The following is a 13913-nucleotide window of genomic DNA, read 5'->3' as shown; positions in this document are numbered from 1 at the left end:
AGTGCAATCTGCATGGCGGATAATCCCGTTGAGCATATCCGCACTAAACACATAGCCATTCGGTATCATTTTCTAAGGGATCACCAACAAAAGGGAGATATCAAGATTTCGTACATTAATACTAAAGATCAATTAGTCGATATCTTTACCAAGCCACTTGATGAACAAACCTTTAACAAACTTAGGCATGAGCTAAATATTCTTGATTCTAGGAACTTCTTTTGTTAATTTGCACACATAGCTCATTCATATACCTTTGATCATGTCTCTTTCATATGCTATGACTAATGTGTTTTCAAGTCTATTTCAAACCAAGTCGTAGGTGTATTGAAAGGGAATTGGAGTCTTCGGCGAACACAAAGGCTTCCACTCCGTAAATCATCCTCCGTCGTCGCTCCGTGCAACTCTCCATCTTTGGGGGAGAGAGCCTAAGTACAAAAGGACTCCGTCTTTGGTATAATCTTCACTCATATGTTTTAATTGCCAAAGGGGAGAAAATAATTTCAAGGGCTCTAATGATTCCGTTTTTGGCGATTTATGCCAAAGGGGGAGAGAGCATGAGCCCAAAGCAAAAGGAAAGGACCGCACCACCACCAATTTCAAAATTTTGGTTTTGGTTTTTCAATTGGTACTAATTTTAGAAAGAGTTTTTCAATTGATATGATTTTCAAATCGGCATCTTCTTGTGTTCAAAAAGGGGAGAAAATAGTATTTTCAAAATCAATATCTTAAAACCCTCTTGAACATTAAGAGGAGATTTCATTGAGAGGGAGTTTTGTTTAGTCAAAGGAAAAACATTTGAAACAGGGGGAGAAAATTTCAAATCATGAAAATGCTTCGCAAAATCTTATTCATTTACCTTTGACTATTTGCAAAAGAACTTTGAAAAGGATTTACAAAAGAATTTGCAAAAACACAACATGTGGTGCAAGAGTGGTCCAAAATGTTAAAAATGAAGAAACAATCCATAAAAATCTTATAAGTAGTTTTATTGGCTTAATTTCAAGTAACCTTTGCACTTACATTATGCAAACTAGTTCAATTATGCACTTCTATACTTGCTTTGGTTTGTGTTGGCATCAATCACCAAAAAGGGGGAGATTGAAAGGGAATTAGGCTTACACCTATTCCTAAATAATTTTGGTGGTTGAATTGCCCAACACAAACAATTGGACTAACTAGTTTGCTCTAGTGTATAAGTTATACAGGTGTCAAAGGTTCACACTTAGCCAATAAAAAGACCAAGAAATGGGTTCAACAAAGAGAGCAAGGGATAACCGAAGGCAGCCCTGGTCTGGTGCACCGGACTGTCCGGTGTGCCACCGGACATTGTCCGGTGCACCAGGGGACTTCACGCTGAACTTCTCACCTTCGGGAAAATCCAGAGGCGCTCTGGAACTCGCCAGCTTCGGGAATTCGCGCCGCTATAATTCACCGGACATGTCCGGTGTGCACCGGACTGTCCGATGAGCCAGCGGAGCAACGACTACCTCGCGCCAACGGTCACCTGCAGAAACAATAAATGCGCGCCAGAGCGCGCAGAAGTCAGGCACGCGCGAAGTGGCGCACCGGACACTCTACAGTGCATGTCCGGTGTGCCACCGGACATCCAGGCGGGCCCAGCAGTCAGAGCTCCAACGGTCGGAACCTAATGGCCTGGTGACGTGGCTGGCGCACCGGACAGTGTCCGGTGGCGCACCGGACTGTCCGGTGCGCCATGCAACAGCAGCCTCCACCAAACGGCTAGTTTGGTGGTTGGGGTTATAAATACCCCCAACCACCCCACATTCAAGTCATCCAAGTTTTCACACTTCCAACCACTTACAAGAGCTAGGCGTTCAATACAAGACACATCCAAGTGATCGAATCCTCTCCCAATTCCACAAAAGCTTTAGTGACTAGTGAGAGTGATTTGTCGTGTTCTTTTGAGCTCTTGCGCTTGGATAGCTTTCTTCTTTCTCATTCTTTTTTAAGATCAATACTCACTTGTAACCGAGGCAAGAGACACCAATTGTGTGGTGGTCCTTGCGGGGAAGTTTTTGTTCCCGGTTGATTTGAGAAGAGAAAGCTCACTCGGTCCGAGGGACCGTTTGAGAGAGGGAAGGGGTTGAAAAAGACCCGGCCTTTGTGGCCTCCTCAACGGGGAGTAGGTTTGCGAGAACCGAACCTCGGTAAAATAAATCCGCGTGTCACACTCTTTATTTGCTTGCGATTTGTTTTGCACCCTCTCTCACGGACTTGATTATATTTCTAACACTAACCTGGCTTGTAGTTGTGATTAACTTTGTAAATTTCAGTTTCGCCCTATTCACCCCCCCTCTAGGCGACTTTCAGGTCCCTTCGTATTTCAACTATACAAGTCCGAGTCCTCCTCCTCTACGCCACATTCTCCAACACCTGGTCCGGCGGCGCTCGCCTCCCGCCCCTGCCGCTGCCGCCCCTCAGATCCGAATCCAACCTGTCCCCCGCCGGAGCCGTCCCCCAACATCTGCGACGACGGCGGTGAGTCGGAGTCGGTGCCGTCCTTGGACATCTGCGACAGCGGCGGCGAGTCAGAGCCGGGGCCGTCCTTTGACATCTGCGATGTCGACAGCTCCCACATGTCCGACATGCGAGACGCGGAGGAGGAGGAGGGCGAGGCAGAGGACGTTATGGGTGGGGGAGGTGCGGTGGGGTGGAGGACGAGTGGGGACTGGGGAGTGCGAGGGGGCGAGTGACTGCCGCGCAGAAAAGAGAGAGGCAGACGTGACGAAGCTCAAGCTCACGCGCGGCTAACGGAAATCTCGGGTCCGAGCTGCAGGACATGCGTCAGCACGCATCGACGAAAGACGCGTCGAACGCGGAGGAGCCTCCAATTCCTCTTGGCTTTTAACAAGAAGTAATACTTACACACACGGACACAATATCGTCTTCATATCACAAACTCACAATGAGATTGTGCACCAAACGCATAGAATAACACATTACACACCCAGAAACGGCAACTTTTTTTTTGCGTGGCTCCTGCTTCCTGAATGTAAAGCAAGCTTCGCAAACGACAACAATCAAGAAGGCCGATGTAATGCTGCGACGTGCTGGTAGCCGCTGGTATCATCCTAACTTCACACGCGTCGCGTTCTACCTCACCGTGCTCCGGGGGGCCAGTCGCCCGCCGCCGCTGGTGGCGGCGGAGGCTATCCACCTCCGTCGTCCTCCCACCGGAGCTGAGGTGGCCATCGAGGTGACGCTGTGTAACCCGAACTACGCGCAATTCAAGCACGGCAAGATAATATACTGAATATATTATCCAACTCGGTTACTTATCACAGTGGCACACTAGCAGCAATCCACTGTCTTATTGTGAGTGGTTTAGCGAAACAGTGAGATCCCTAGTTATTATATGATGATTTCATGACCCCCCGAATTTCAACCGTCAATTCAGCACGCCATCTTTCATATACCGATTTTCATGAGTCATTACCTAGTTATAACAAAACAATGGCTACCTAGTGCATCCGCCTAAACTTGCAGCGGCGTCGAAATTTAAATGTTCTTTCCTAGCTCAATCTTCTTCACCATCCTGAGTGTGTTGTGAAAGATGGAATCCAGTATTCCAGCAACCTAGAATTTGCATGTCAGTTTTCAGTAGACTTTTTTTTTTTGATTGACTATAAAGATCATATGTGAAAAGCAAGGATGTGTTCGCACCGTGAAGACCCCACCGATGATAGCGCAGACATTTGTGATGAAATGGGAGAAGGATTTCGGGACTTCAGTTACCAAGACCTTTAAATGTGAACCTTTTTAGATAAATCATTCACTTGTTAATGAAAACAAAACGTATGAGAAACTAAAAAGATATGGGCATGCGAACCTGCATGGGAGAAGGCTCAAAATGGAATTTCACAACAGGAACATAGAAGCTGTGCACCAAGCTGCTGTGTGCTGTGTATTCGTATTCCTCAAGCACTTTCAGTTCCTTTGAGGACCTCTGTGTTACAAGCTCAGTCTTTACAACTTGTAGGTAGTGCTCAATCTATTAGCACAGAAGAAACAAAATCTATGTTATCCATAAGAAACAAGAAGTATCACCCGCTCAAAAGAAACTGAAGCTGACCATACAATCTTAGTAAAAAAATAAGAAAAAGTTAGGGACTTACAGTAACATTGGCGTTAACCTCACCATGCTTAACAGTATAAGACTGGCCAGCTAGTCTATCATGGTATCCACGAAGATAGGGAGTAAGTCTTATGAATTCATGCAGCATCCTTGGGGAAAGTCTTTTGCCAAATGAGAACTGTGTCACATAGTGCGAAACATTTATCTGGGATGGATCAAACGAGTGAGATCCAGATCGAGCTGAGATAACAACACTCCCTGGAACCTGGTAAACATGACAAGTTATTATTAAGGTCAGCAAAACACCCATCTTCGAATTACCAACCATTAGCACAAAATTATCTATGTGATTTTGAAGTGTAGCTCGTTTACCCTTTTGACACGCACAAAGCCTTCTATTCTGCACCCACTGGCCATTGGAGCAGGGCGCTTTGCAGGATCAACAGTCTTATTGGATTTGTCTTCCAAAGCATGAGCCTCTTTTGGGATGTTTGCAACATATGTTTCCATTGCCTGAGGTTCAAAACATTACATCAGGAATTTGCTCACAACCAACAATAGATAATGTAGTAGCCTCTTAAAGGCTATTTTATTTCCCCATGCATGATGCTTAGGATATAGTATCATATAAAATGTTAAGTCAGTCCAACCGCAATTAATCTGAAACCAGATGATGCATAACATACCGCGACTAAACTCTCAGTATCACGTTCACCATAGTATGATTCATGATCATGGTGACCCTGATTCTCCCTGCGCAAAGAGAAAACAGGGAGTTCCTTCTATAAAACTAGTGCAAATATCACAAATATAGAACAAACAAATGTTTGCAGCCTAATTAGCATATACTTGGAAGCTACCTAAACAAAACCCAGATGCTACAAATAAAACTGGAAGTATCGAAATAGAATGTAAGAAGGCTTGTGCTTACTTTATATCAGACCCTTTACGGAAAACACGAATGGATGGGTATCCTTGTATGTGGTTTCTGCATTTGATGAATTAAAGTAATGAAAAGTATGTTCCAGCTATTTACTTATTCAGATATATCAGTAAAATCACAAACAAAAATGTTATAAAGGTACATACAAGTGTCATGATGTGAATGAAAAGAAAAGAAACATTCTCTAGATTTCTCTTGTGGTCAACAATAAGTTATCAATATGTGCAGTTTGAAATGTGCGTATTATAACACCAGCAATATATATATGTATATATATATATATATATATATATATATATATATATATATATATATATATATATATATATATATATATATATATATATATATATATATATATATATATATATATATAAAGGCAGCCTGGCACCCCTTCTGTCTGTTTATGAAGACAGACAATCACTAATGAAAATGGGCAACAACACCCCTAGGTGCAAACCGTTTCAGGGCAAGGTTAAACAGCATCCCCAGCACCAGGCCCCTTCCCACTTTTTATCCAACAATATATTGGAACACATAAAAACTGCATTTATTTACAAATGACAGATAGTTTACAGGAACTGTATGGACCAACAAGGTCCAAAGTTGAAGCCATAATGGCCAACAACAAGGCCAGAGATCAACAAAACGGATAGTCAAAAAATATCAAATAAATGTGGTCTGAATAAATTGTACCGATAAGGCATGAGCTTTACATGGAACCTTTCCTTAAGCAATTCCATATTAATCTTAACAGATCTTTGATTGAAACTTGGTACCAGAAGAACTAGATCTCAATGAACTAATTCCAGAAAGAATAGCTACTACAGAACCAAGATGGAGTGCATATAACACTGTAATTTATGAAACACAATAGCATCATGATTACCATTTTTTAGAATTTAGATTGACACTATAATACCCTCTTATTCAGAGACTTTGTAACTAGTTGACAAAATTATAGTAACTAACAATGATTTGATTGCAGACCACATCATATACATTTAAAAATCGTGTTGGTCCTGAATGTAATAAGTATAATTAGGTACAGACCTCCTACACAATTCAACTTCCTCAGTGCAGTCAACCTTGCCTAGAAGGATTCTACCATCCATTTCAGGGTCATATCTGCACATGATCAGAAAGAAAGTAATTGATTATGCAAGATATTCATCGTGAAACCTTATTAGGGGCATATACAGAATAACAGCATTTACCTCTCCCTCATTATTTTTGCTGTCTTCTCCCATGAAGGTTTCTGGGGAAAAAAACAAGTGCTAAGAAATATTTGAAATCAACAGAACGCAAAACCACAGATATATTTCAGCTGGAATAAAAACATAAAAGGCTAAGCATCCTGTACATTATGTCCAGATGACTTGCACAGTAAACCATACAGGAAGTCAATAATTGTTGGCTTGTTGCCACAGAAAGTTGTGATTTGTGAACATAAAGAAATGAAAAAGAACACAAGGAAATAAATACTGACCAGTCGATTGCTCCAGTAACACCAGGGAGCATAGAAGTTGACAACCAAAACAGGATATCTGCAAAGGAACAAAATAAGGATAAGTAAGTACAAAAAATGTTCAAGAAAAAGGATAACTATCAACAAAGCCAAAGATTCAAAATGTGCTAGGTGCTAGGCAGGCGGTCAGGCACCCAAGCACCTACATGTGCCTAGACAAGTAGACAATTCTATTTATTTTTTATTTTTGGCGGTAAAAATGCCTAGGTCCTAGGTGAGGTAGTGCTGCTCTACCTACATCTAGGCAAAGCTAGGTGACGCCTTCTGAACACTACAAGCAATATTAAGAGATGGAAATGTCGCCTCTGTACCACAAGTTAGTAAGTTACTAACTTGATTGTTAAAACACCATCGAAATGTGTGACATGTAGGACCTGGTCCCACATGTCAGACAAAGCCAATGCTATTTTGGCATTCATGTTGCAATGTAGTGCTATAATTTCCACAAAAAATACAAGACAGGTCAAATACTGCGTAAACATTCGATCCAAAAAATCTTAACACAAAAACAGAGATGCTTTGTCATAAAAAATCTAGCCAAAAGAATTGGAGCTATTGAGATACAATGGATGTAAAGTGAGACATAAATGTTGACCAAAAAGGTGGTTATGACTAGAATAATACAAATAATGGTCACTGCCGATTTTAAAATACAAAATGACTAATGCTTGATCAAGCAGGACTGTAGGTTGGTAGATAACTGAATGCTTACTGGTGTGAAAAGCTATCAAAATTGCGAGATGACAATGAAAATGCACCATCCACGTGATCCTCTTCAACATCATCTCCATGCTTATTGAGAATGGGGATAGGGCCAGGGTGGAATTCTGATCCAGTTGGTACTAAATTCCGATCAATTGAATACTTTCGAACAGTTTTCGTTATGTTCAATCTGTTCTGCATATGGAATTAACAGATAACTTAAGTTAAACAAAAAAAGATGATGTGATGTGCAGATATATACATAGTTTACAAAAGGTAGTGCAAATGATTTTTAATGTGCATGCTAATGTACATGAAGACTTCAACATTTCTTTATTTTTCCACAAATCATAAGATGTCTCTGATGTTTTACTTTATTCATTATCTTCAAGGATATCAACTAAGAGTTTTGCCATATTCTAGAGGCTATAACCAAAACACAACATATGAGCAAAGATATATCTTACTGTTCCCAGCACGTCACTAACATCAACTGATGCAAATTCACATGAAAGCGCAGGAAAGCTGCAAAACACAAAGGTGGTCAGTAAATATTTGAGAGAACAATAGTTAAGTTTTGCAGTCCAGAGTTGATGAAATCAATCCAAATTCCTAACCAACACCAAATCCTTTCATCCCAAGTAATTTGGTGTATGCCAGAGATGAAACCAACAAAGAGCCACATGAACCAAGGAGAAAGGAACAAATAAACAAAATGGTAACAATTGAATAAAAAAAAGGTAGTAGTAGTAGTAGATCTTGATTCCCTAAAAACATTCCAGAGCACAAATGACTGTGAATAGTAGGGGAGGTTGTGGTGCTGTGGCGGCGTGGTGGTGTGGTTGTGCGGCCGCGGAGCTTGTGGTGCAGTGTGGAAGCATGGGACTGCATGGGGGCGACGTCCGGCGGCGTGGCCCGCTGCGCCCAGATCCGTCTGCCCCTAGGCAGATGTTGTCTCCCGGCACGCAGATCCATGTCTTTCTAGTGGGAGGCTGCGGCGGCGGCCGGTGGTGCTGTGGCGGCGTGGTGCTGCCGCGGAGCTTGTGGTGCAGTGTGGAAGCATGGTCGTCCGGCGGCAACTGGCTTCGGTGGCGGCGTGTGCCAGGGCCATCAGCGGCTACCGGCTTCAGCTCCTGCACGCGCCAGTGTGACACACGTGGCAAGGAGTTGTCCGGTTCTGTGTGCCAGGCCAGTGGGGGTGGCGGCCGACACGGCTTTGCGGCTGGTGCGGCATCCATCGCGTCGACGCCCCTCTGGAGGGTTTCTTGCGGGATGTATGGACGGCGGCGACAGTGGTTCTTGGCCGGACGTTGGTGCTGGGGGGGCTTCTTGGGCAAAAGCCTCGGCAACGGCGACACCCGTGGGCGCCGCTTCCCCTGTTGGGGGCGTCACATTCCCCAGCATTGTCTTCCTTGGGAGAAAGCCCGATCCATCTCGGACTCGCGACGGTGTCGTCCCCAACGTCACTCCCTTCCTGAAGTTTGTCTCGGCCTCGGATTCGCCTTCGGTAGTTGCTTTCGCTTCTCGGCGTCTGGCATGCAGGTGAAGGTGGGCCTTTGCAGCGTGAACTCGAAAATGCTGCATCAGAGGTTGTGGCTCGACAACGATGACACCTGTCGAGACCCCTTCTTCGTGGACTGAATTGGTTCGTAGGTTCGGGCATCTGCCGGGGGCACGACGGAGGTTCAAGCTCGTTGGTGAAGAATCGGAGCTGCCTCGCGTGGGGTGTGTTGAGGCTTGCAACGACGGCGCACCGCGATCTTCCTCCTTCTGTGCCGGTGTTTGGTTATAGGTGTTGTCGTGTTTTCTTTGGCCATGTGTGGCCCGTCTTGCGGAGTCGGAGCTGCTTGTCCCTTAGGTCGAGCTCGGCAACGATAAGTCAAGTCTGGATGGGTTGTGTGTGTGGGGGGGGGCTTCCGTTGTCTGGGCTGTTTTGTGCATTGTGTAGGCGGTGAGTGTTGTGTCGTGTTGATGTCCCAATCGAACCGGCGGGTTGAGTTTGTATGGTGTCGGCGTGTTGATGTCCCAATCCAACTGCCTATTGTTTGTTGTTTTGTTATTTTGTCCAATCCGAACCCTTCTCCTTTATTAATATAATCGGCAGCTCTTCTGTCTGGTTCGTTTCAAAGAAAAGAGCACAAATGACCAGCAAGAACTAATTTAACAATATAATGATATAAAGTACAAACGAAAAAGAAGTGTCCCCCCTACTATTCACACTTTCCCTGGGCATTAGAATTTAGATTCTCTGATAGATCATGTTATCTCAGGCAATATGGTATCCAAGAAAAAGAGGGGTACGGGATAATAGATAACAGAAGAAGGTAAGGTCATTCTGTAAACACGTTAGAGGGGGGGAAGGTAGATATTAGACTAGCCACTAAAAACTAGAAGTTATTCTCTAAGTCTAAGGTTACATGATTTTCTTTAGAGTGTTGTATGCTACTCAGAATCATGAACTCATTTGTCTTAAGCAGGCATTTGCATTAGCTTATTATAATTATGACATCAAATAATTAGTATCAGCAGAGCAGACATAAGTCAGGAAACCACCAATTTCCATAAATTGCAAACCCATGTGGAAAGTTTAACAGGTAGCAATGTAATACATCCAACCATACGGCCATACGGGCACATAAGTAGATAACATATTGCTATATTTAACACCAAACTGAACAACACTTGAGGGATGCCATAGGGCTTACCTCATATTGAAATCTATCCGTAAAAACTCCCCATCTGAACTCCTATCAACGATCACAGATGTGGTAGTATTGACTGCTAAGTAACTGCTCAACTCCTGCAATATCAAATCATCATTGTGTTAGTTCAAAACTCAAAGTCCACCATTGAAAAAGATAAAGCCCGCAGATCTTGAATGAGAAATCAAGTCAACTTCAAACTGCTAGCATGTAAAGCACATTGCAATATTTAAAAAATGTCAACCCACGATGTATTGGATTCAGAGCAACAAATATTTAGGATACAAAATGTAACTGAAATGTTTAGTGTGTCTAAGTGGAATATTTTGGATACAGAATGTTAGAATGTAACTAAGGCCATATTTGGGACTACTCCAACTTTAGAAAAATTGGTGAAGGTGGCGGAGCAGAGTAGGTTATTAGGTGCTCCAGAAAATCGTGGAGCTGGAGTTGTGAACCTTTAGAAGAAGACATTTAAATAAGTCATTTTACTTATTATTCAAATTAAAAATGATTTTAAAACTATTTAAATTTATATTATAAACTACAGCCCCATGCTGGAGTTGGACCCTGGAGCAGTCCCAAACACCCCCCTAAACCATCACTTTCAATGTTTAGTACAGCACAATTGACAAATCTAAATCAAAATTTGACCATATTAGCTTGAAGCTCACCCAGTCATAATTATCTTTAGAATCTAGCACATCTTGTCGATGTTCTAATCTCAATAGTCAATTGAACGTGAAACAGATAACAAGATTGAATCAATTAAAACATTGATGCTACAGAAACAATAGGAGTGAGGAATGAAACATTGTTACTTAAGTCAACTATGCTACAGAAAACCAAATGATAATGCACTTATATCTGCAATTCTACATAAACAAAAGGAGTGAAGTTCAATCATTTTCCCAATTCATTTCCATACACTTGTTTAAAACCACCAATTGGAGCATGAAAGAAGACCTATCATGCTGGCTTTTAATTTTTTGGTGCTAAAAGTCTTTGACAGAAAAAGAAGTGCCAGCAACTACTGCAACTGATTACAGACGAAACTGAGGGGGGAACAAAAAAACAGACCATTCCAAACAAAAAAACCATTGCTAATGCTGCTACAATGGATAATCCAGCGCCAGATAGTGATGCCTCGGTCAAATCCCTAGGTATTTTCCTGCAAGATGAAAAAATATCCAAACATTCACTACTAGAAAGAGAAAGAGAAACTAAACCCATCAGTTATAAATGAAACTCAGAAAACAGTAACCAGAAAGTTAGTCATTCTGAATCCAAATAGTCTACAAATTATTACTAGATAGTAGATACAAAGAAATCATAGAATTTCACCACACGTAAATGTAACTGAGGAGAGAACAGAAAAAGTCAGCCATTCTGAATCAAATTAATCTCCAGTTTATTATTCTGGGGACTTGCAAATCAAGGACTAACAGCTTGCTCAAACAAAGGTTGACTATTGATAACAATAAGTTTCTGATCGAACGTGATTGATACATCGAAAAACTAAATAGTGTAAGCTACTCAACTTTCAAATCATAACAATAATGGTTCAGACCCTTGCACAATAGTTCAACATAGCATGAATGTATAACGTCTGAATAATAAGCAGTTATTTGTTTTAACAGAAACAGAATGGTATGAAAAGAACTTTGGCATGACTGGCTAAGTATGCTTAGGACCATTTTAGTCACTTTTAGCTCTTCGTGTTTGGATCTTTAGCCACTAAATGACTAAACTATAGTCACTTTTGCTTTAGCTCTTGGGATCCAAACGGACCCTTACTAAGGACGAGCTTCTGCAAGCAGACAAAGCAATGCCATCCAATCCAAAACTGTCCAATTAGCTTCTATTTTACTTCCTCCATTTCAAATTATAAGATGTTGTGGCTCTTTTTAGATACATAGGTTTTGATATGCACTTAGATCTACATCATGTCTACATATATAATAAAAGTAATGTATCTAAAAAAAAGACAGAACGTCTTATAATTTGCAATGAGGGTGTAGAATTTATTAGAATGGCATATCCCACCAGAGTGTAACACGTACTACAAACCGAAGCACCACTACAAAAGCCAAAATGAGTGGCAAAATAGCAAATTTCTCACAAAAACGAAATATACAGTAACAGTCAAGATGCAATTACAGATGTCAGACTCACACACCAACATTTTGAACACAGCAGCTACCGATTCATCGTGCGGGTCTCTCGTCTCTACCCAGCTAGAAACAGACAAAGGATACCCTCTCGCTGACGCAGAGTACCCCGCCAAAATGCGCATTCGCCGCGAGGCACACACCGCTGCCATCCAGGACTCACCCAAACGAAATCCGCCAAGCCCAACCTGACGAAACCACTCTCCGTTCTAGACTAGCAATATATATTCAATCCAACCCCAGGGAATCGCACCATCCCAGTCTATCCCGGAAAGGGGCGAGGAGTGGAGGTGCTCTTGAGATCTAGGGAGAACGGATCGGGAACGCACCTGTAGAAGTCGACGGACTTGAGCTTGCTGGACGAGATCATGGCTGCCAATGACCTTCGGATCTGCGGCGGGCGGCGGGGTTCGGAGAGAGGGATCTAGGATGAGGAGTAAAGGAGGATGGAGGTGAGACTTGTGTCGTCGTCTCGGTGCTGGGATCTCAATTCTCACTGGCGTGCAGTGAGAAGGGCACGCACGAACGCACCGACCTCGTGTCCTTCCTCGCCTCCCCAAAGGTACCAGTTGCCAGTTGCCACTTCTCGCCTCGTCTGCCTCCCGTGCCGCCGTGCGCCTAGCCTAGGGCTGGATGTCTTCTGACGGCTTCTGGGCCTGGGCCTGTATGTAACACGGGCCGGCCTGCCCGTCCCAAGTTGGTAGTGGCTGGCGGGGCTCGGGCGAAGGCCTGGACCTCTCTAGACCTGAAGCGGCAGGCACCGCGTGAGGCTGGCTTTATAGATCACTGCCCGCTTCTAATGGTGGGAGGATAACACAGCGGTGCACTGTAAGTCTAACTTCCTAGAGGTGTAATCGGATCGAATACGGACGGATATCAATAAAATCATATTTGTTTTCATATTTTTATTCGGATTCGAATATGAATACTGATGGCTTCGGATACGAATATAAATACGGATGTCCTCGAATACAAATACGGATAGTCGTGGGTCGAATACGAAACTAGTCGGATACGGATAGCGTCGGTAACGAATATTTTTATCGGATATCGTGTAAGATACAATTCCAAATATATCATAGTTATAATCATTTAGCTCCTCCTTTAGTCCAAACATTTTTTGAAGATTATATGTGGACATATGCTACGCCTCCATAAAATTCCATGAATTTCTACAAGAATATAACATCAAGCACCCACATGAAAATGATAAAAGTGAAGTATTGTTTATGTTGAGACTTAGATGTTTATGGTGGTTTTACATGTAAATCACACAAATAAGTGGAAATCAAATGAAATAATCATTGACATCTTGTGGATTTTATGGTTCAAACATTTTTGAGGATGCTATATGGACATATGTTGCACCTACACCAAATTTCATGAATTTCTGAGACTATTTGTGTATTATTAATTTCTTTCTGCAGAAAATCAATAAAATGCATTTAAATCCATAAAATTCTCTAGTATCGACCGAAAATTGCAAATAAGTTACCAAGACTAATAAATATTTCATAAGAAGATAACCTCAAGTCCCTATATGAAAATGATAAAGTGAAATAAAGATTATGTTGAAACTAAGATACTTAAGCTCATGTCACGTGTAACTCACACAACAAGTGGAAGTGAAATGAAAATAATCACCGACATCTTATGAACTTTATGGCCGAAACATTTTTTAGAATTTTATGTGGACATATATTACCCCTCTGTCAAATTTCATGATTTTTTAGATTGTTTGTGAATTATTATTTTCTTTATGTAGAAA

General features: G+C 42.1%; 1 protein-coding gene across 2 annotated transcripts; it reads right to left on the bottom strand.

Moving 5' to 3' along the window:
- Positions 1-3256: 3256 nt before the first annotated feature.
- LOC606417 (protein disulfide isomerase 12) lies at positions 3257-12897 on the bottom strand. Of its 2 annotated transcripts, XM_008670434.4 has the most exons (16): positions 12681-12897; positions 12475-12569; positions 11055-11145; positions 9978-10072; positions 7740-7797; positions 7283-7467; positions 6532-6589; positions 6260-6300; positions 6096-6170; positions 5031-5087; positions 4786-4852; positions 4472-4612; positions 4140-4364; positions 3854-4015; positions 3688-3765; positions 3257-3600 (listed from the first exon to the last, which is right to left on the bottom strand). In XM_008670434.4, the coding sequence occupies exons 2-16, from the start codon at positions 12513-12515 to the stop codon at positions 3523-3525; spliced, it is 1452 nt and encodes a 483-aa protein (XP_008668656.1). In that variant the 5' UTR covers positions 12516-12569; positions 12681-12897; the 3' UTR covers positions 3257-3522. The 2 variants fall into 2 exon arrangements, with proteins under 2 accessions (XP_008668656.1, NP_001105762.1); NM_001112292.1 differs by having other exon boundaries at positions 3317-3600; positions 12475-12732.
- Between the last annotated feature and the right edge of the window lie 1016 nt (positions 12898-13913).

This window comes from Zea mays, chromosome 2, assembly GCF_902167145.1.
Source record: "Zea mays cultivar B73 chromosome 2, Zm-B73-REFERENCE-NAM-5.0, whole genome shotgun sequence".
NCBI lineage: Eukaryota > Viridiplantae > Streptophyta > Magnoliopsida > Poales > Poaceae > Zea > Zea mays.
The sequence above is the reverse complement of the archived record's forward strand: the minus strand, read 5'-3'. Positions and strand labels throughout refer to the sequence as shown.

Coding starts and splice junctions, on each gene's coding strand:
- LOC606417 (XM_008670434.4), bottom strand. CDS start 12,515: ATGATCTCGTCCAGCAAGCTCAAGTCCGTCGACTTCTACAG. Junction 11,146..12,474: donor AAGTCCGTCGACTTCTACAG/GTGCGTTCCCGA, acceptor TTCATCTTGCAG/GAAAATACCTAGGGATTTGA. Junction 10,073..11,054: donor TGGTTTTTTTGTTTGGAATG/GTCTGTTTTTTT, acceptor TTGATATTGCAG/GAGTTGAGCAGTTACTTAGC.